Below are 20,368 nucleotides of genomic sequence, written 5' to 3' on the forward strand. Positions count from 1 at the left end.
TTTCCATGGCTTGATAGCTTTTTTTTTTCTTCTTTTTTTTTTTTAACCACTGAATCATAATCATTGTAGGGATGTACCAGTTTGTTTATCCAGTCACCTATCGAAGGACACCTTGGTTGTTTCCACATTTTGGCAGTTATATACTCCTATAACTATTTATGTGCAGGTTTTTTGTGTGCATATAACTTTAAAAATAATAACCACCACCAACATCCATACCACAGCATGCAATACTAAATGTCGCTTACTCACCTGGTGTCAGCTGGGGGTTGGCTAGGTGACTCATGATCTTGGATGGGCTCATTCACATGTCTGGGAGTTACTGTCTGTCAGCTAACCTAGGGTGGCTTTGGCTGGAGTTATTGGGACAACCGTGACTCTGCTTCATGGGTCTCTCATCCATTAGTAGGCTTGTAGAATTTATGGCAATGGTAGAACCTTAAGAGAGTGTGTGGAAACACAAAAGCCTCTGACAGTGACTGTCACATTGTCACTTTCATCTCATTCTGTTGGCTCAGCCAATTCATACAGACAGGCCCAGAGTCAGAGTGGGTGGCGCTACAGAGTTAAATGGCGATGGGCGTGGATACAGATAGGGATGGAAAAATAGGCCTTTTTTTTTTTTTTTTTTTTTTGCTATCTACTGATCTGGTACCATTATAAGTCTTATTTTATGCAACTCTCATGTTTGTTTTTCTTCTCAGAGACATTTCACAGTGTTTGCATTCAACTTTCCATCCTTGGATGCACTGAACACCATCTATAGCCAAATTCTCAGTTTCCATTTTCAGCAGCAAGCATTTAGTCCGTCAGTTCTCAGGAATGGCCCCACGCTGATTCAGGCAACGATTGCGTTCCACCAGATGATGACGCAGAGCTTTTTACCCACGGCTATTAAGTTCCACTACCTCTTCAATCTGAGAGACCTGTCGAATATCTTCCAGGTACTTTGATGGCCCTCTGTTATGAGTCTTGGGCTTGGGCGGAGGAACGATTCTAGTAATAGTATGGCATTCAATTAGAGAGCTTAGTTTAAAACTGTGCTACATACTTGGTGTGTATTCTTTCGTTTTATACCGTAAATTTCTCTATATACTAAGTATGGCATATTTGTTATTCCCGTGTTATCAATGAGAGTAGTACTTCCTGTCAGGTTGCATAGAGACTTAGTAGCAGAAGCAGGGAAGCCCAGACTCCCTGTTTCATTTATTCCATGTAAATATTTGAGTGCTTTGTTTTGTGCCAAGTAAGAGGGATAATTTGCCTTTTTTCTTCATATTTATGTGATACGATTTTTAGACACACATCAAGAGAAGTTAAAATTCCTTAAATTGCTAGATTATTTTAGTTTGACATTGACACTTACCTTAGTTACCTGGTGAAAGGACAGTGTGTATGTATTTGATTTAAAAAGGAAACTCCAAAGAGGCAATTTAAAACCTGGAATTAGTTGAAAGTCCAACTAATGTTTTCTATGCTGTACAGTAAAAGTAGTTGGAAAGTTATTTAAAGTTCTTTTACGAGAGAGGTGGAAAATTTCATGGGATTTCTTTATTTATATTTGGAGGCTTTTGTTTCTTTATATTTTTATAACCTTCTCCTAAATTACTCCACAACTGCCTCAAAACCATAACACTGCATTAGACAATAGCTTCCTGAGAATGCAGATCATTCCTTTTTCATCTTTATATTTCTAGCACCTGCTTGAAAGATTGTGCTCAATAAACTGTTGTTTAAAAGCAGATTTTCAATCTTAGAAGAAAAAGAAAGGAAGGCTGTAGCTGATGTGGGCGAGAGGCCTGTCTACTCACCATTCATATCGTCTGTCAGCTGCACCTGACGTTCCCAGATTAGCCTTTTGCAGCTAATTCTTTACAACTCCCTTGATGTTCTGAGTCCAGAGCAGACTGACCCTCTCCATGAGGAGAGGGTCTGTATGAATACAAGACTTCGAAGGGCAGTGTTGAGGGAGAGTTGGAGTCAAAACGTTTTGGTGCTAGTACTCACAAAGTGTGAATTCAGGCAGTTTACTTTTGGCATCACATACACCATCTGTGAAATGAAAGAGATGAACTGATATCAAAAAATTTCCAAATTAAAAAAAATTATCCTGCGACTTTCATGTTAGCTGTTTGTACTTTGGCTTTGGAAAATTAATCTGTTGGAAAACTTAATAACCCAAATTCTCAGGTGCAGTATTTAGTTCCTGGGCTGACTCTTGAAATAGTTTTAGCTGCATTCCTAAAAATGAGTATAATCATAATAAATTTTTTAAATGTTGCTTATCAGAGTAAAACTACTAATGTATATGTACTACTATTTATGTTTCTTTAAACTCAATAAATTGCAAAATTCAGTACACAATTAAAGACAATGTTAAAGGAAAATATTATCTTGGAATGTCATTAACTTCTGAATTTTTAATTTTTCCTATTCTTGCTTTGAAGGGAATTTTATTTGCTTCTCCTGAATGTTTAAAGGGTTCAAATGACTTAATACGTTTATGGCTTCATGAATCTTCTCGCGTTTATGGAGATAAGCTGATAGACACAAAGGATTGTGATTTGTTTCAGAAAAAATTGCTGGAAACTGCTTATAAGTATTTCGAAGTAAGTGTTTGAATGTTAGAGGTCGCTATTTGCTCTGGCATTAATTATGTAGGGGCAGAAGTTAGATATGGATGTGAATAAATTGTGCAAATGCTTAGCTTGCTCAAACAGCTGTGATTCCAGAATGTACTTGGTCTGTGCTTGGGAACATTCCATCCAGGTACCTGTGGATTGATCTGCAAGCTTTATCCATGACAGACCACTCTGCCCCTAGATGAATCATTCTGGAAGGTTGACATGACCATATTTTTTCCTTTCTCTTCCTACAGGGTGTAGACAGTCATGTACTACTTCAACAGCCCCTCATCTTTTGCCACTTTGCTAATGGTGGGGAAGACCCATGTTATATGCCAGTAAAGGATTGGAAGGTGCTGAAGACAATTCTTACAGAGACATTAGACAACTACAATGAACTGAACGCTGCCATGCACCTAGTTTTATTTGAAGATGCCATGCAACATGTGTGAGTTGGCTAGTCATGATCCTTTTTCACAAAGTAAAAAATGGCTAGATATCTACGATTGTTGTTTTTCAATAGATTGTACTAAGCACCCTGAACTATCAGTTCTTATCTATTATTCGCCCTACAATATAAAACTATAGTGTCTCTATTCATTATGTCGCAATCTTAATAATGTCTTACATAGGTACACATCTTTCTGAAGTGTCATCACAGCCATAATTCCATTTCCCTGTAGCCCTGTTAGGTAGAATTTTAAGAAAGAAGATAAGTGACTCATTCAAAGATATAAAGTTCATAAGTGGCAGAGACCAGAAGGACTCAAACTGATTTTCATGTTTATTAAGTGCCTGCCGAGTGCTAAACAGGAACTTTACCAGCCTATTCAATACTTTTGTGCAAATTAGGAAATGGAGAGGGGTATGTTTCCTCGGCAGACAATTAGATAAAGGCCCCATTCTGGTATAGAGCTTGGCTGACAAGTCGGTTACTCACCTAGACTGGACATCTCATACAGTACACAAATTATGCAACCATCTGTAGCACCCCCGCTGTCAGATATTGTTCTAGGTACTAGGGATAGAGCAGCAAGCAAGACAGAAAAATCCCTTCTTTTGATGAGCTTGTATTTTAGTGATTCTTATGGATATTTATAAGGATCCTAACAAAGCATCAGAAAAATATCAGAAAGTGACGTTAGGCTAAGGAACTGGGTCTCTATGGGAGAAGGTGACATTTAAGGCGAGGTCAAAATGATAAGCAGGATCTAGGCGTGGAAAGAGCTGGAGGAAGAACTTTCTAGGTGAGAGCAGATTTCATGTGGCCCTAAGGCTGAATGTTCAGAAAAGAGTTAACATGGCTGCAGCACGTAGAAAAAGTGGGGCAAGAAGTATATGACAAGGATGGAGAGGCAGGAACGGGCCTTACCTATAAAGGGCACTTCCTTGTAACCAGAGGAAGGCATTTCAGTTATATTCCAAGTTCAGTGAGAAGCTTTGGGACAGATTTCAGCATGAGAATGACATGATTTGTTGAATAGTCTAAGCAGCTTGTCGTTGCTGCTGCTGTATGGGAAGCAGATTGCATCCTTACATCCCATACTGCCCTAGTCACTATCATGTCTCACTGGCTAGTATTAGTGCACTACAGCTGCTGTAATAACATGCCCCAGTCTGAGTGGTTTGGAAAAGCAGATATGTATTGTCTCACAGTTCTGGAGGCAAGAAATCTGAAATCAAGGTGTCAGAAAGGCCATGCTCCCTCTGAAGGTGCTGCTAATCTGTTCCAGAATTTTCTCCTAGCTTCTGGTCGTTCCTTGGCTTGTGGCAGCTTAACTCCAGTCCTCACATGGCATCTTCCTTCTGTGCATATCTGTGTCCAAATTTCTCCTTTTTATAAGGATACCAATTGTGTTGGATGTGGGCCCGCCCTTCTCTAGAATGATATCTGAACCAATTACAATGACCCCATTCCCAAATACGCTTATATTCAGATATACGTGGGGTTAGGACTTCAATATATGAATTTGAAGGGACACCATTCAATTAATAACCCTGGCCTTTTTACTAAATGACATTTGGGCAAAGTAAAATAATGAAATCATGATTAAAAACAAGTCAAGAGAGAAAGAAGTATGTGAGGAAGGAAATCCAAACAGATGAAAAAATGTGGGGAATTTAATTTTTAAGAGAATTACTCTGTGAAATATTTAGCCCAACTGTCTTAAGACAAACTTTAGAGGCCTCCTCGTTATCAGTTATAAGCATGTTAAGTATTTTATTGATACCTTTGCAGTCACAACCCTCTGATTACACAGTTTCCATTAGAATCAATATTAGGAACACTGATTTTGGTTGGGTTAGTGTACACTGTGTGTGAGTGTCACAGCTCAGCTGGAAGAGCCGTCCTGTTGCTGCAGAGGGAAGGGGGGCCTTCCCGGATAATCCTTCATTCAACATGTAGTTCTCAGTGGCCTAAAAAGCAAGGCTGTTCTTTGATCAGGGATTATGAGCTAGAAGCTGATTTCCTCAGTGTTAGAGATGATTTCAGAGCATGTCCTTGAGGGCTGTAGAAAGGGACTTTGCCACTTAGAGAAACTCGTGAGGTTATAAACCTCAGAACATACATTAAGATGAGATGAAAACCCTGCTTTGTAACTTAGGGTTTCACTCATGCCAGAGTAATTGTACGGCTTTTCCCAGGGTGGTTTTGTTGTGTGATTATGTAAAGTAAAATTTAACAAGATGGCTGAGCTTGTAAAAGTAACCTATCTTTTTCAGTCATTGCAGGTTTTCAGGAAATGCTCGCACACACTGGTCCTAGTATAAGTGACCTCAAATTCATTTGTCCAAGAAGTGCTTTCTAAAAGCCATCTAGGAGGATCATTCAGGGCCTGAAGTTTAAATTCATTTCAGAAAAGCAACCCAGAGCAAATACAATGCTGTCCAATACTTTTTGTTTTGCATTTGGGCCTCCATATGCTTATATTTGGTTAATTTTCTTAATATTTATAACACAATAATGAAATATTTCTTCAGTCAAACCCATATTTTGATTGTGTTAAAGCCAACTTATTCCTAACTATAAAGCGTAGGAATAATATTAACAGCATAAGCATTCAGAATGTCTTTGATAGCATAGAACGAGGAATGATTTCACGAAATTTTCTAGAGTGCTTGAGGCACAGGGGAAGCTTCAGTGCAAAGGAAGTAAGAATCATACACAGAGGTTAAGTGTTTAATCTGCATGAAGTAAATCACGTGTGAGATGTTTGGGGGTCTGTACAGATCCAATCTTTCCAACATACTTCTACAGCACAGGTTTCTGGCACAAAGACACTCTCCCTTTGCTATGGATGCCGATATGAAGTTGGGCTCTTTCTTGCTAATCAAAAAACTCAACGCTTAGATCAAAGGCCTTAGACATGTTTTCTTTCTTGAGTTTTGGTAGAGAGTAACGAAGTAATAAGAGAGTCCACGATGTGATTAGCACAGGACAGTTTGTTAGGCAAGCAAACTGTATCTGCAGGGGCAGATACGGGCAGCATCTTTGATGGGAAGCAGAGGAACAAAGACGAAAGGTCTGAAATAAAAACTGGAATTTAGTATCTCTCTGAGAAATGAAACAGCCGTAGTCCCAGGGTTCGTGCTGCAGCGGGCGCGTCTTCTCTCGCCAGGTGTCGTATCAGTCGAGTCCTCCAGGCCCCTCAGGGTTATGCCCTCTTGATCGGAGTGGGTGGCAGTGGCAAGCAGAGCTTGTCCCGGCTGGCAGCGTACATATGCGGCCTCGAGGTCTTCCAGATCACTCTGACTGAAGGCTTCGGAATCCAAGAACTGCAGGTAAGTAAAGGCGATCGGCCCTCCTTCTCCCGTTCCGCCTGGCAGATCGGTAATGCGCCCACGTCAGCTCTGTCTCTCGGATGTGGCCAAGGCCTCCCCAGGCACGGGGAGGATTTAGTTATATTCGGCTGTTGCTCCTTCATGGTCAAATTAGTAATAATAAATTTCTATAAATACTTATAGGTATTTAACCTCTAAGCCTATAGTCCTGGCTTAGAAAATACTTTATTAAATACTTGCTTACACAGATATGTTTCTTCCTTTGCATTGACCACACCTAATAGTCAACACCATTAGAGAACAAAGATTCTGCCTTAACAAGTGCAAATAGATTCCTTCTGCTTTGGATAAGACTATGAAAACAATCAAGAAACTCATGTTTTTATAAATTTTTGCTTTTTAATCACAACAGAACTTACCAAATACTAAGAGTTTGTGGCAAGTGCTATTTTAAACCAGAAATTAAAACAAAAAAACAAAAAACACAGGATTTCAATATTACTAAACAAAACCAAATAAATAACCAAACAGTGTTTTCAATGAAATAGTTGTTTAAAGGAGCAGAAACTTCTTTTTACTGCATCATTTGCCAGAGGCATCAGCGAACTAATTTTCATTCTATTAGAAGGGAATTAGTTGTTCAGCAGCTGCCTGTTTTTATCCCTGGGCCCCATTAAACCACAAACAAGACACTCATCCTTCTATGCCAGAAATGGTGGTGATGTCGTGCTGTTAGCCCCTATAACGGGATCACTGGGAGGAAAGAATATGTAAACAGACAGACAGAACGCTATGCAGCTCTCACGTTACAGCTACTCAGTTCCTGCCAGCGCTCGTATGCGTACGCCCAGCGTCGCGTCAGCATTTTAAGAAAACATGAATGATGGCCTCCTTTTCTTACAGGTAGATCTTGCCAACTTGTACATCAGAACTGGAGCCAAGAACATGCCCACTGTAATGCCCAGGTTCTAGATGAGAGCTTTCTCGTGCTGATTAATGACTTGCTGGCATCAGGTGATTAAACCAGCACAGTTCTTGAAAGATCTTCCCCAATGACAAATTATCTGTAGTTTCAGTGAACTTTAAAGAGAGATAATTTGTCTTTGAGATGTTTGCTGGGGCAGTCTTTGGGAAGAAACCTATAAACCCAACTAATTTGAGGTGTATTGCTTTCTCAGTCTGCTTATGGATGTGAGGTGACTTGGAAGGGCGTTCAGTGAAGTAAATGTTATTCCTGCATGCACAAGTTTAGTGGGTGTGTTTTTCATACTTGTCCTCCATGTGTTGTGTGTCTTGTAAATACAAAAAGAGAAAAATAGCATTTCTGATTTTAAAGTCTTGTTTTATATTTAAGTAGAACTTTGTATTGTAAAGCATTTCAAGCATTGGGTCATATCTAAAACTTAAATTCGTGAGGTCCTCTAGTAATTCTACTCATTCCTTTGAGGGCAGGAGAAATCCTGGATCTCTTCAGTGATGAAGATGTAGACAAGATAATTTCTGGAATTCGCAATGAAGTGCGTGCTCTGGGCATGGTGGACTCCAGAGAAAATTGTTGGCAATTCTTTTTGGCCAGGGTGCGACTACAGCTCAAAGTAAGAAACGCATGCTTGCGTATTATTTAAAACCTCTTGAGTCTATGACATGGTTCTATTTTGGGATTCATATCATGAGTTTGAATTTCAGGAAGTGAATTATGTCAGCACTTCGGAGTGAGTAATTTAGGTGTATTACTCAGATGATCTGAGGCTCGACCCCAGGTTTTTCTCCGTAGACTACTCTTTGCTTTGGTGTAGCTGATAGGAATAGAACATAACCAATCACAGCAGCCGTAAAGATCAAGTATCATAACAAAACAAGAAACACCTCCAAACTCATGGCAGGATGCCAATTTAAGGAAAATTTAGGCTTCTTAGTATAAAAATGGTTAGTGTCCTAGGAAAGTTACTGCTTTACTACTTCTAGTATTCCATACCTGTCAAGTTAGTAACAGGCTCTGAGGCTCTGAAAGATTCAGCCTGAAGTACACAGGAAAGGGGATGGGGCAGTGACATTAGTCGTGAATATGCCTCTGCTTGGACGTATAGAGTAATTGTAAGGTTCTCCTCCACCCTACAATGTCAGGTTCCACATCAATCTTACTGAGCAATTCCAGGCTGAGGTTCGAAGATCAGGATTTACGATTCAGTTTCCCAAAGAGTTTTCTTCCCATCAAAAACGTGATTAAAAAAATGTTTGCCAGGTTATAACAAGACCAGGGATTTCTCCCTGTTCCATTGTGATATATTTGGATCCAATTTTCTTTATGAAGTGGAAAAACAAGTACGATGATAAGATTTGAAGTGGTAATGTTATAAATCACAGACTGTCAAAGTCTGTTTCTCAGAGCAACAAAATCAACACCACCCAGAAATTTTTTAAAATGCAGATTCTCCAGTTCCACTTTAGACCACTTGAATCAGAAACTCTGAGTGGGACCCAGCAATCTCAGTTTTAACAAGGTCTTCATGTGATTCTGAGACACGCTAAAAGTTTGATATCCGAAAAGTTGATGTCCGAACGGCCGCAAGTGTGTCACAGGCCATCTCTACCTGCCAGGGACACTGGGGAAGTGAATATTTGATCTTGTCACATGGCCTTTATGAATAAAATTGGAAGTAGATTTTGGAATACGAGCACTATCAGTCAGTCATTCCAGACCTGTGCGCTTTCACACTGTATGTCTAAAACTTTAGTACATCTGGAATATATTTTTATCTATGGTAAAGAGTGAGTTGAGAAGTTTCAGGTTATTTTTTTTTCCAACAAAGTATCTTTTTTTATCTTAACATCATGTATTTCTTTCTTACTGATTTGAAGTACCATTATTATTTATTATATGCCAAATAGCCATATTAATTGGGTCTATGTCTAGATCCTCTATTTTCTTTTCTAATAAGTCTCTTTACTACTGATCTCAGTCTCATATTATGCAAATTATTAAAGTTTCATTGTGCATTTTTATATCTAATATCTAATTGCTCTGTCTTGTCAAGTTTTTCTTTGTTCTCAAATGTTTATATGTCCGGATAAACATCAGAATCATTTTGTCAAATTTTAAACATATTGCCTTTTAATTTTGATTGAAATCATGCTGAATGCTAATTTTATATTACGGAGAATTTAATTTTTATTATATAAAGTATTTTCTTGCTTTTGTAGATGAAATATTTCTTTCATAAGGTTTTCTGATGTTGGATTATTCATATATAGGAAAGCTATTGATTTTTAATTTTATAAACAGCTACCTTACTGCCTCCCTGATAGTTTCTGTTAGTTGATATCATATAGCCTGCAGATAACATTCTGTCTTTCCTAATATTCTACTTACCTGCCCTTCTCCTTTATTGCATTGGTAAATCTTCAGAAGAATATTAAATAATTAATGGCAATATTGGGGATTTTGATTTTTACATTAACAAAGACGTTTCTAACATTCATCATTCAGTCTTACGTTGGCTTTCAATTCAGGATATATATCTTGTTAAGAAAGTCTCTACCTGTTAAATTCCTTTTCAGCATCTATTGAGATAATTGTATGGTTTTTCTCCTAGAATTTACTGACAGTCATAGAGTACAGACTGATGTACAAAAGTTTTACATTTTAAATTGTTAAATCCATCAGTTGTTACCTGCATGCATTTCCTTTGATCTATGCTTAGACAGGCTTTTTGTTTTGCTTTGCTCTTTTAATGTTAAGAAAGAAGAGAGTATCTTCCTCAACTATTCCTGATTTTTCTTGGCCTTGACACTTAGTTTGCTGCATCATGAGAAAGGTTAGTGGCCAGCATAGGGTGTTAATCATGTGTAGGTCTGAACACCTGTAATCTGATTTCAAGTTTATGAAGTAGAGGTTGCTGCTGTAATTTTATATGTGAGTCTTGAAGAGCTAAAGGCCACAGAGCCAGTGAGATTGGGGTTTGAACCCAGATCTGTATCACTCTAAAGTCCACGGAGAAATAATATGGCATAAGAATGGGTCATCTTTTAGCTAGAATATGGCAGCTTCTTTCTCTTCAATCTATGTATATTATCCTCAAATTCTTGGAATTTTTAATGAATTCTGGATTGCTTTATGTTAGAGTCATACATTATGATGTTCACCAGCAAGTACTAAATACTCAGAATTTCTGACCAGCTGATACTTCCTCTGTGTATGTTCCTAGCTGGGCAACATGGGAAGCTAAATGTGTTACAAGCTTTGGTGAGCACACCTGGCAGGTCAAGCTAAATGAAGTGAAGTTGCCACCCCATTACCCCTGCTCACCACCCAAAGCCAGCCCCCGTTTGGAATGCGGGGCAGTGAATACCTATTGGCATGCAAAATGTGACTTGTGACTCTCATTGGGCAGTTCCCATTAATGATGATCAGATGTGTGTCCTTGGGTTGCCTGAAATAAACCAATGAATAATGCCAAATGCCTTCTCTACTTCACATTTGTATATGTGCATCTTTTCCTAACGTAATTCTCATCTTGCAGCTAGCACTTTCATCTCTCCTGCTGACTTTAGTTAACCTCAAAACTTTCATTCTCGCCTTTCTTCCTGGCCATCTGATATCATAGGGAAAAGAATACTTGTTGTACATAGCAGCCCCTGATTCTTTCTCAAGATTTGAGATATCTGTTTGTTTTCTTATATATCTATCTATTTAGGTCTGTCTGTCTGCCTGTCTCTCTGTCTTTTTCTCTTTCTATCATCTACCTATCTGAGAGAGCCATTTCTGATAATGTAAGAAGTATATGTTCATTGTAGAGAAATTTAAAAAAAACAGAACCATATGAAAAAAATAAAAACTATATTTAGCTATATTACCTAGAGATGACTACTGAAGTATGTTCTTATATTTCCTAACTGTTTTCTATGGGTATATAATGACATAAAAAGTACGTATTGAGAATTTAATTTTTTTCCCACATCTCCCTATTTTCTTTATCTTTCTGCCTTTTTAATTAGAAGTCTCCCACAGAAAAAAAATATCAAATGAGTCCAAGAATTTGGTGTATAGAGTGAACTATTTAACTCAAATGTACTTTATTCTCATCTATTGGTATAAAACCTTTATCCATTTATATACTCTTAGCCAAATTTCCTGTTGGTTTGTTATAATTTTTTATTGATTTATAAGAGCTCTTAATCTGATAATCTTCCTATGTCTATAATGTCCTTGTCCATTTTACACATTGCCAGATTTTCTCAAAGTTCACCGTAATTCTGCTAATTTTTTTTTACAATGACCTGTTTTACATTTATAAGTATTAAAATATGTCTGATTTTTCCTCTATGGCTTTTGCATGTTAAAACTTTTTAGGAAGCATTTCCGTACTGCATGGTTATGAAAATGTTATACATTTTCTTTAAATTAACTTATAACATTTTTAATGTTTAGTCCTGGATTGTATTGTACAGTATACAGTGGCTTTTCTATTTTGTCCCCCAAATTGTTTCAACGCCATTTACTACATGATCTTTCCTTTTACCACCATTTTGAAATGCTACCTAACTCATATATTAAATGCCCAATGTGTGGGATTGTATTTTTGGACCCTATTATGTTCTATAAATCTGTTCATTTATGCCCGCATGAACACCACACTACTTTATTGTAGCTTTATAGTATATTCTGGAATCTAGCAGAGCAATTTTCTGTTCCTTTTCTATATTTTTTAAGTCTATTTTTAATTGCAGTTGACATACAATATTATATTAGGTTCAGGTGTACAGCATAGTGATGAGATATTTATATACTTTATGAAGTGATCACCCTGATAAGTGCAGCACTTATCTGACACTATATATAGTTACTACAATATTATTTACTATATTCCTTATGTTGTACTTTACATCCCTGTGACTGTTTTCATAACTGACAATTTGTACTTTCTAACTGGTTGTGGTGTGTATATAAGAAAGCCACTGGATGGAGGGAGGTGGGATGGATGGATGTTGGCTTGTTTATTTTACCAGCCAGTTCATTGAATGCTCATTAATTCCAGTAGGTTTTGCATTTTGTTCTTTGGGGATTGCTGAGCAGACAGTTAGATTGTCTTTGAATTTTCACTTCTTCTTTCTAATAAGTGTCTTTTCTGTGTCTTATGATAACCACAACCTTCTTAACACCATTTAAAATCTTTAAGTAGTAATCATGGCATCTTTGTCTTATTTTTTATTTTAATGGGAATATCTTTAGCTTTCCGTCATTAAATATTGGGTAAAATGTTGGCTTAAGGTTTTTCAAATATTTTTAGGACTAGGAATTGTATTTTATCGTATGTGTTCTTATACGAATCTCTTTATTTTATCTTCTTCCTTCATCTTGGCCTATTCTCTTATCATGGGTTTCTATAATTTTATTTTCTTCTAATCTTTTGAGAGTGCGAAGCAAGTTTTCCTTCAAGTTCTTACATTAAATTAACTTCAATGAAATTATCTTCCTTTTAATCTGCTGGGTACTTTTTTATTTTTCCTGATTTTATAGTATTTTTTCCTCAGGCCCCATTTAGGCTTTTCTTCTTGTTGATATTCATCCTTCTCGGATGAAAGCGAGAGCAATTTGTATTTGGGGTTTGGCAACAGACAGTGTGGGTTTTTGCTATTGGCTCATACTAGAAAACCAGACAGTCTCAACCGAGATACTGAGCAACACTTATATCTAAGTGTCAGATTAGCACAAGAGCACCCAGCATAAACCAAAGCAGTACTCACACAAGTAGTTTCCTCAATATACCTCTGATCTTATATAAAAAGCTCAAATATTCACCTATCCAGCAGAAAGTCAGATGTTACAAAACCTTACCTTTGCACGACTATAAAGTCAAGCCTCTTCAGATCTGCATCTCTTTGACAGGCAGGGCACCTGGCTTCATTTCCTTTCTGTGGATGGCCATCTAGGATGGCTTCATCATTGCTAGCTGCCACCTTCTGTCCCTCCTGCCCTGCATTCTGACATTTGCATTGATGGAGAACAAGAAACACTCCATAGGCAAAGTTGCCTGGTGCCCATTCCAGGCTCTGTCAGGCTCTCTGCCCTGCCAACAGTGTTTTGCTTGACAGGACTACACCGTGCTGAGTGCAGTGTCCTAGCTCCTGCTTTGTGTTTTCTGATATTATTTGACAGAAGCATAATGAAAGGAACTTCAGAGAGACATGAAGGGTACCACCTTTCATTCTATATCTGAGGTTCACTGTCTTTAAAGTTTCATAAAACAGCAAAACCTTTAAAAAAAAATGGGATGCAGATATCAATATTTTATTTTGCCCAGAAGGATTTTTTAAACTGCCATCTGTTAACTCATTCGGCTACCCACCCATTCAGCATTCAGCAAATAGTTATCGAATGAATGCCTGCGATGCGCTGGGCCCTGGGGATGTGATAGTAAGAGCTGGCATCTGCCCACCCAGAGCCCACCCCATTGTTGGGAAGACAAGCATCAACCCCCCAAATGCACAAACAAGTATAAAATTACAACTAAGCATGTGACAGGTAAAGGGCATGTAAGATAACAGAAGACAGGACAACAACAGTTTTCGTTGAAGGAAAAATGATTAGGAAGTGTCTCAAAGAGTGAGTAGAAGCCATCTCCCTATTTTATATTATAAAAGAAAAAATGTTAACACTAGTAATAAAGGGTTGAATCCCAGAAAAAGGACATCCTTTTTTAAATGGAATAAAATTTGCACTTTGAAAAGCACGTTCATGCTCTTCTCATTTTGCTTACACTTGGATGTGGGCTTTGCCAGCACAGTCGGGGGCTTGTTTTTGCAACTGCACGTGTATAGAGTTGCCACATAGTGTCCTATTCAGTGGATAATCACGCATCTGGTTTTCTGTTTAAAAACAAAAAAACAAAAACACTGTTAACATGCGGTGGCGGAGAGACAGGCAGGGCAGCTGAGATGAAGGAATACACTGCTCACAGATATGGGAATATAAACTGGGCATAACTCCCACTGCTTTTAATCTGTGGGTATGGATCTGCTCTCTACTATCTATTGGGATTCCACATACAATTTCTTTATGAAGCTTTTTGTTTTTGTTTTTGCTTTAAAAAAAAGAAAAGAACTGAAATTCTCCAATGTAAAATATACCTCTTGAAAAAGTCCGTACTGTATTTACAAGTAAAGGATCATGGGAATAATTTCATTGTATGTTACCAAAAAAGGAAATATAAAAAAAAATGTATTGAATGTGCATATATCAAAGGTCCTGTTGGATCGCATAAAAATAATTGAAATTAAAAGTTTATTAAATGACAAGTTGACACAGGAAGATATAAGGTTGATAAATGGTGAGTATTTTCTGTGCTAAATCTTCATTCCTATGAGGATTCTCTAGATAAGGTTCAGATCTTATTCTTGAAAAATATTGAGACTTTTGAGGATAAATACAAGCACGAGTTATGGATAGAAGCTTCTGAAGTACATATGTGGGAGGGTTACTTCTGAGAATAAACCTCATCAACTGGAAAAAAAATACAGAGCGATGGTAGCAATTCAGATTTCCATTACAAGAGGAAATGGACTGAGTCCTGTTAGTGATATACAAATAAATATGTACTTACGATGGGATCTTATCTAAAAGGAATTGAAACATATTACAAAGCACAATGAAAAGTGGGTTATTGCAAATGAGTCATAACACCTGTGTAGGGGGGAAAAGGAATAGAAAATTCTATGGTATGGATTCCAAAAGCAAGTTCCTGACATCTAAATGTTAGAGCTGTAGGAAATACATAGATGGTGATTTCAGGGTTTGCTTTTTACTTGTGAGAATTTACTTTTAGAAAAGAGCACAGCTGTCTGAGGCATTTTTAACTTTATTCTCTTAGCTGACTTTCTTTCCAGTCCACTGCTGGGAACTAACTTAAGTCAATTTGGTCATTTGCAATTGTCAGGAACTATTTAGGAGTATATTTCACTGACCTTCAAGACTTAGATGATACCTGTTCAGGTGAAGGGGGGCTCTTCTCCCCAAATCTCCCAACTCAAAGTGTGCTTTAAAGAAAGGAAGTCTCAGACTGAACTCTGCTACACATAGTTAATGTGTAGCGCATAATTTAAAATTAAAATAAGTCTTAAAACCTGCTCAATAAGCTTGTTGCAGTCCAGCTCTGTTCTTTTAGGAACCTGACTAGCCCTTATTAGAAGGGTCCTGTGAGGCAGATAATGGCAATATTCTGATGGTAGGATTCAGCTGATCTCATTGGAATCACATGAAAAGATATAATCTTTCTGTAAGCTGTTTACCATAGGACTGGTCAAAATGCAAAGCCTAAATACCCAAAGGGATAGTTACTGGGATCTGTCTATATTTAGATTTCCTGTTTTGTTCATATAACAGTGGAGGTGCAATTATAATATATTTTGTTCAGATATCTTGAACACTACTCATTCCATCAGTGAAAAATTATATCCAATATTCAACTAACCAACTATTTATGTTGATGAGAGAAATTAGCTAAGAGCTCAGGTAGCTGACTTTGCAGTGTGGGCTTGCATTAGAGTATGAGAAATTCTAGTTAAGCATCTCTAGCCTGTGTAACCTCTATCGGTGTCCTTCAGATATTAACTAATGTCATAAAATGAGTTTTCACATGTATAGCATACTAAACTGAAGTATTTCCAGGGTAAATTATATAGTACTAGGTGACTTCATTGATGAATGCTACTAAGTATTTAAAGAAGAATTAATACTAATCCTTCTCAAACTCTATCAAAAAATAGAAGAGGAGGGAACATTAATTTTACAAGGCCAGCATTACCCTGATACCGACGCCAGACAAGGATACCACAAGAAAAGAAAACTGAAGGCAAATATTCCTGATACCTAGATGCAAAAGCTTTCAACAAAATATTAGCAAACTAAATTCAACATTACATTAAAAGGATGGTACACCAGGATCAAGTGGGATTTTTTTCCAGGGATGCAAAGATGGTTCAGTATCTGCAAATGAATCAATATGATATATATATTAACAAAATGAAGGATAAAAGTCATATGATCAACTCGGTAGATGTAGAAAAGCATTTGATGGAATCCAACATCTGTTTATGATAAAAACTCTCAAAAAAGTGGTATTACGGGAACTTACCTCAACATAATGAAGGCCATAAGTGATAAGTTCAAGCTAACATCATACTCAATGGTGAAAAGCTGGAAGCTTTTCTTCTAAGGTCAGGAACAAGACAAGGATGCCTACTCTTACCACTTTTATTATCTATAGCACTGGATGTTCCAGCCAAAAAAAGTAAAAGAAAAAGAGATTGAAAAAAGAAAGGACATCCGAATTGGAAAGGAAGAAGTAAAACTGTCTCTGCAGATGGTGTGATCTTAGTATGGAAAACCCTAAAGACTCCATGAAAAAAACTGTTAGAACTAATAAATGAATTCAGCAATGTTGCAAGATAAAAAATCAGTACACAAAAGTTTTTTGCTTTTCTAATAAACTAATAAACTATCAGAAAGAAAAATTAAGAAAATAATCTCATTTACAATATCATCAAAAAGAATAAAATATTTAGGAATAAATTTAACTAAGGGAGTGAAAGACCAAACACTGAAAACTATGAGACATTGATGACAGAAATTGAAGACACACACACAAAAAATAAAGATATCCCATGTTCATGGATTATCCAAAATGATCGGCAGAGTCAAAGCAATTCAATCAAAATTCCCATAGTGTCTTTTACAGAAATAGAAAAAACAATCCTAAAATTTGTATGGAATCAAAAAAGACCCTACATAGCCAAAGCAATCTTGAGAAAGACAAAGCTAGAGGCATCATACTTTCTGATTTCAAACTACATTGTAAAGCTGTAGTAATAAAAACAGTACAGTATTGGCATAAAAACATACACAGATTGATGGAACAGAATAGAGAGCCCAGAAATCTATGCAGAGAGTGTCAATTGATTTTCATCAAAAGAGAAATATACTATGGGGAAAGCAAACACTGAAAACAATAAGACATTGATGAAAGAAATTGAAGACACAAAAAAAATATAAAGATATCTCATGTTCATGGATTATCCAAAATGATCGACAGAGTCAAAGCAATTCAATCAAAATTCCCATGGTGTCTTTTACAGAAATAGAAAAAACAATCCTAAAATTTGTATGGAATCAAAAAAGACCCTACATAGCCAAAGCAATCTTGAGAAAGACAAAGCTAGAGGCATCATACTTTCTGATTTCAAACTACATTGTAAAGCTGTAGTAATAAAAACAGTACAGTATTGGCATAAAAACATACACAGATTGATGGAACAGAATAGAGAGCCCAGAAATCTATGCAGAGAGTGTCAATTGATTTTCATCAAAAGAGAAATATACTATGGGGAAAGGATAATCTCAATAAATGGTGTTGGGAAAACTGGACATATGCAAAAGAATGAAACTGGACCCATATTTTACAGCATAGCAAAAATCAACTCAAATGCATCAAAGACTTGGATGTAAGACTCAAAACCATAAAATTCCTAGAAGAAAACATAAGGGGTAAGCTCCTTGACAAAGGAGTTTGATGATTTTTTCGGATTCAATACCAAAAGCAAAGGCAGCAAAAGCAAAAATAAGCAAGTGGGACTATTTCAAACTAAAAAGCTTATGTTCAGCAAAGGAAACCAACAAAATGCAGTCAACCTATGTAATGGGAGAAAATATTTTCAAACCTTGTATCCAGTAAGGGATTAATATCCAAAATATATAAGGAACTCATACAGCTCAATAGCAAAACACAGATAATCCAGTTGAAAAATAGGCAGAGAGCCTGCATACACATTTTTTCCAAAGAAGACATACAAATGGCCAACAGGTACATGAGAAGGTTCTCAACATCACTAATCAGGGAAATGCAAATCAAAACCACAGGGAAACATCACCTCACACCTTTTGGCTCATATCAAAAAGACAAGATATAGCGAATGCTGGTGAGGATGTGGAGAGAAGGGGAGCATTGTGCACTATTGGTGGGAATGTAAAGTGGTATAGACACTGTGGAAAACAGTATGGAGTTTCCCCAAAAACTTAAAAATAGTAATACTATGTGATCTATATAGTAATACTATACAGATCTAGTAATACTATATGATCTGGTTATATATTGAAAGGAAATGAGTATGGAGTATGGAGTTTCCCCAAGAACTTAAAAATAGTAATATGATGTGATCTATATAGTAATACTATACAGATCTAGTAATACTATATGATCTGGTTATATATTGAAAGGAAATGAAATCATTATCTCAAAGTCATATCTGCGTTCCCATACTCATAGCACAAGGTATGAAAACAACCTGTGTTCTTCAATACAATGGAATATTATTCAGCCTTAAAGAAGGAGATCCTATGATTTGCAACAACATGAATAAAAGTTGAGGGCATTATGTTTAGTGAAGTCAGCAAGACAGAGACAAATACTACATGGTATCACTTATATGTGGAATCTAAAAAGTAAAAGAGTCCAATTTATAGAAACAGAGTAGAAAAGTGGTTGCCAGGGGGTGGAGAGTAGGAAAAATAGGGAGAGATTGGTAAAAAGCTTAAAAAATTTCAATTATAAAATAAATAAGGCCTGAGGACCTAATGTATAACATGGTGACTAGAGCTGATAACACCGTCTTGTATATTTGAAATTTGCCAAGGGTAGCGCTGGAATGTTCTCGTACACAAAAAGGTAAATATGTGGGGGGATGAGTGTGCTAATTGACTGGATAAAGGGAATCCTTCTAAAATGTATAAAATATGTATAAAATATATAGACTCATATTTATAAAATCATCACATCGTACACTGTAAACATCTTACAATTTTAGGTTAATTATACCTTAAGCTGAAAGGTAAATTATAAACAACATAACACCCCTTTTTCAATCATTTGTCTTATTTTTAAAATTTTTTTTATTATGTTAATCTCTCACGAAATTCAAGGAAATATAATAGGAAATATATGCAGGATGATTTTCTCTCCACAGTAATGTTCCCTGAGACGACAACTTGCGTTTACACTGGGATATCCACAAAGTTGTGGAAACTGCCTTAGGAAAGAACAGAACTGACATTTTCCAGACATTAGCATGAGTTCTCAAAAAAAAAAAAAAATCTTACCTAAGACTATTACCAAGGAAACTGGATGGCAGGAGAAATTCTGTGCTAGATTTCTAGCAAAACTAAAAATTGAGTCAAGAACTGTACCCCTGAAGGCTAGTGTGATACTATCCTTTCCCTTTCCATTCTTAGGAAGTTCTAATGCACAGGTGTTTTTCTGTAATTTAGTTCCCAGGGTCTAGTTTAGATGCTAGAAGATAGGTTATTAATGATGATCTGATTTATTTTAAATTCCCTAAGCTTTTTATTTCACTCTGTATGTAGATAGAGATTTAGATTCTATGAGAAATTTCACCAACTGCAAAAGCATTGAATGTAAATGTTTCATTTAAGTATTTCCATAGAAACTTTTAAATTATTATTTTGTAGCTGTGGGTGTCAGAATCACATGGAGGACTTGTTGAAAACAGACTGTCAAGCCCCATCCAGAGTTTCTGATTCCTTAGGTCTGGAGTGGGCCCAATAATTTGCATTTCTAACCAGCTCCTAACAATCCTTTAAGAACCACTGGTCTGCGGCCACCCTCCCTCAATGGGAAATTTCGGTGGTATTGTGAGGATCCTTATTTAAGCCATATGAAATAACAGAAAAAAAAGTCTTCAACTGTAAAATTGTAGAAAAGAAAAATAATTCTTTAAATGAGCATTCTATATTATCTTTTAATAAATAATCAAGGCATATGATTAACTCAAAGAAAGTATTTCTTCCTGATACTAAACACACATGGTTCAGATACTTTGTTTTCTAACACATTTTTAAGACCTGACAGTGGAGAAATGTAGTAAGTGTGAACGTGGTGGAATTATATAGAATC

The 20,368-nt window shown here is 36.7% G+C and overlaps 1 protein-coding gene across 1 annotated transcript in view; it reads left to right on the plus strand.

The window, feature by feature from the left end:
* Positions 1-20,368, plus strand: part of DNAH11 (dynein axonemal heavy chain 11) — a 270,126-nt gene that overhangs the window by 145,122 nt on the left and 104,636 nt on the right. The window contains 7 exon segments of the mRNA XM_025046892.1: positions 705-944; positions 2,448-2,609; positions 2,879-3,072; positions 6,245-6,407; positions 7,311-7,362; positions 7,365-7,421; positions 7,860-8,002. Of these exon segments, the coding sequence (XP_024902660.1) occupies positions 705-944; positions 2,448-2,609; positions 2,879-3,072; positions 6,245-6,407; positions 7,311-7,362; positions 7,365-7,421; positions 7,860-8,002 (1,011 nt within the window).

The sequence above is a fragment of the Pteropus alecto genome, unplaced genomic scaffold (assembly GCF_000325575.1).
Source record: "Pteropus alecto unplaced genomic scaffold, ASM32557v1 scaffold21, whole genome shotgun sequence".
Lineage (NCBI taxonomy): Eukaryota > Metazoa > Chordata > Mammalia > Chiroptera > Pteropodidae > Pteropus > Pteropus alecto.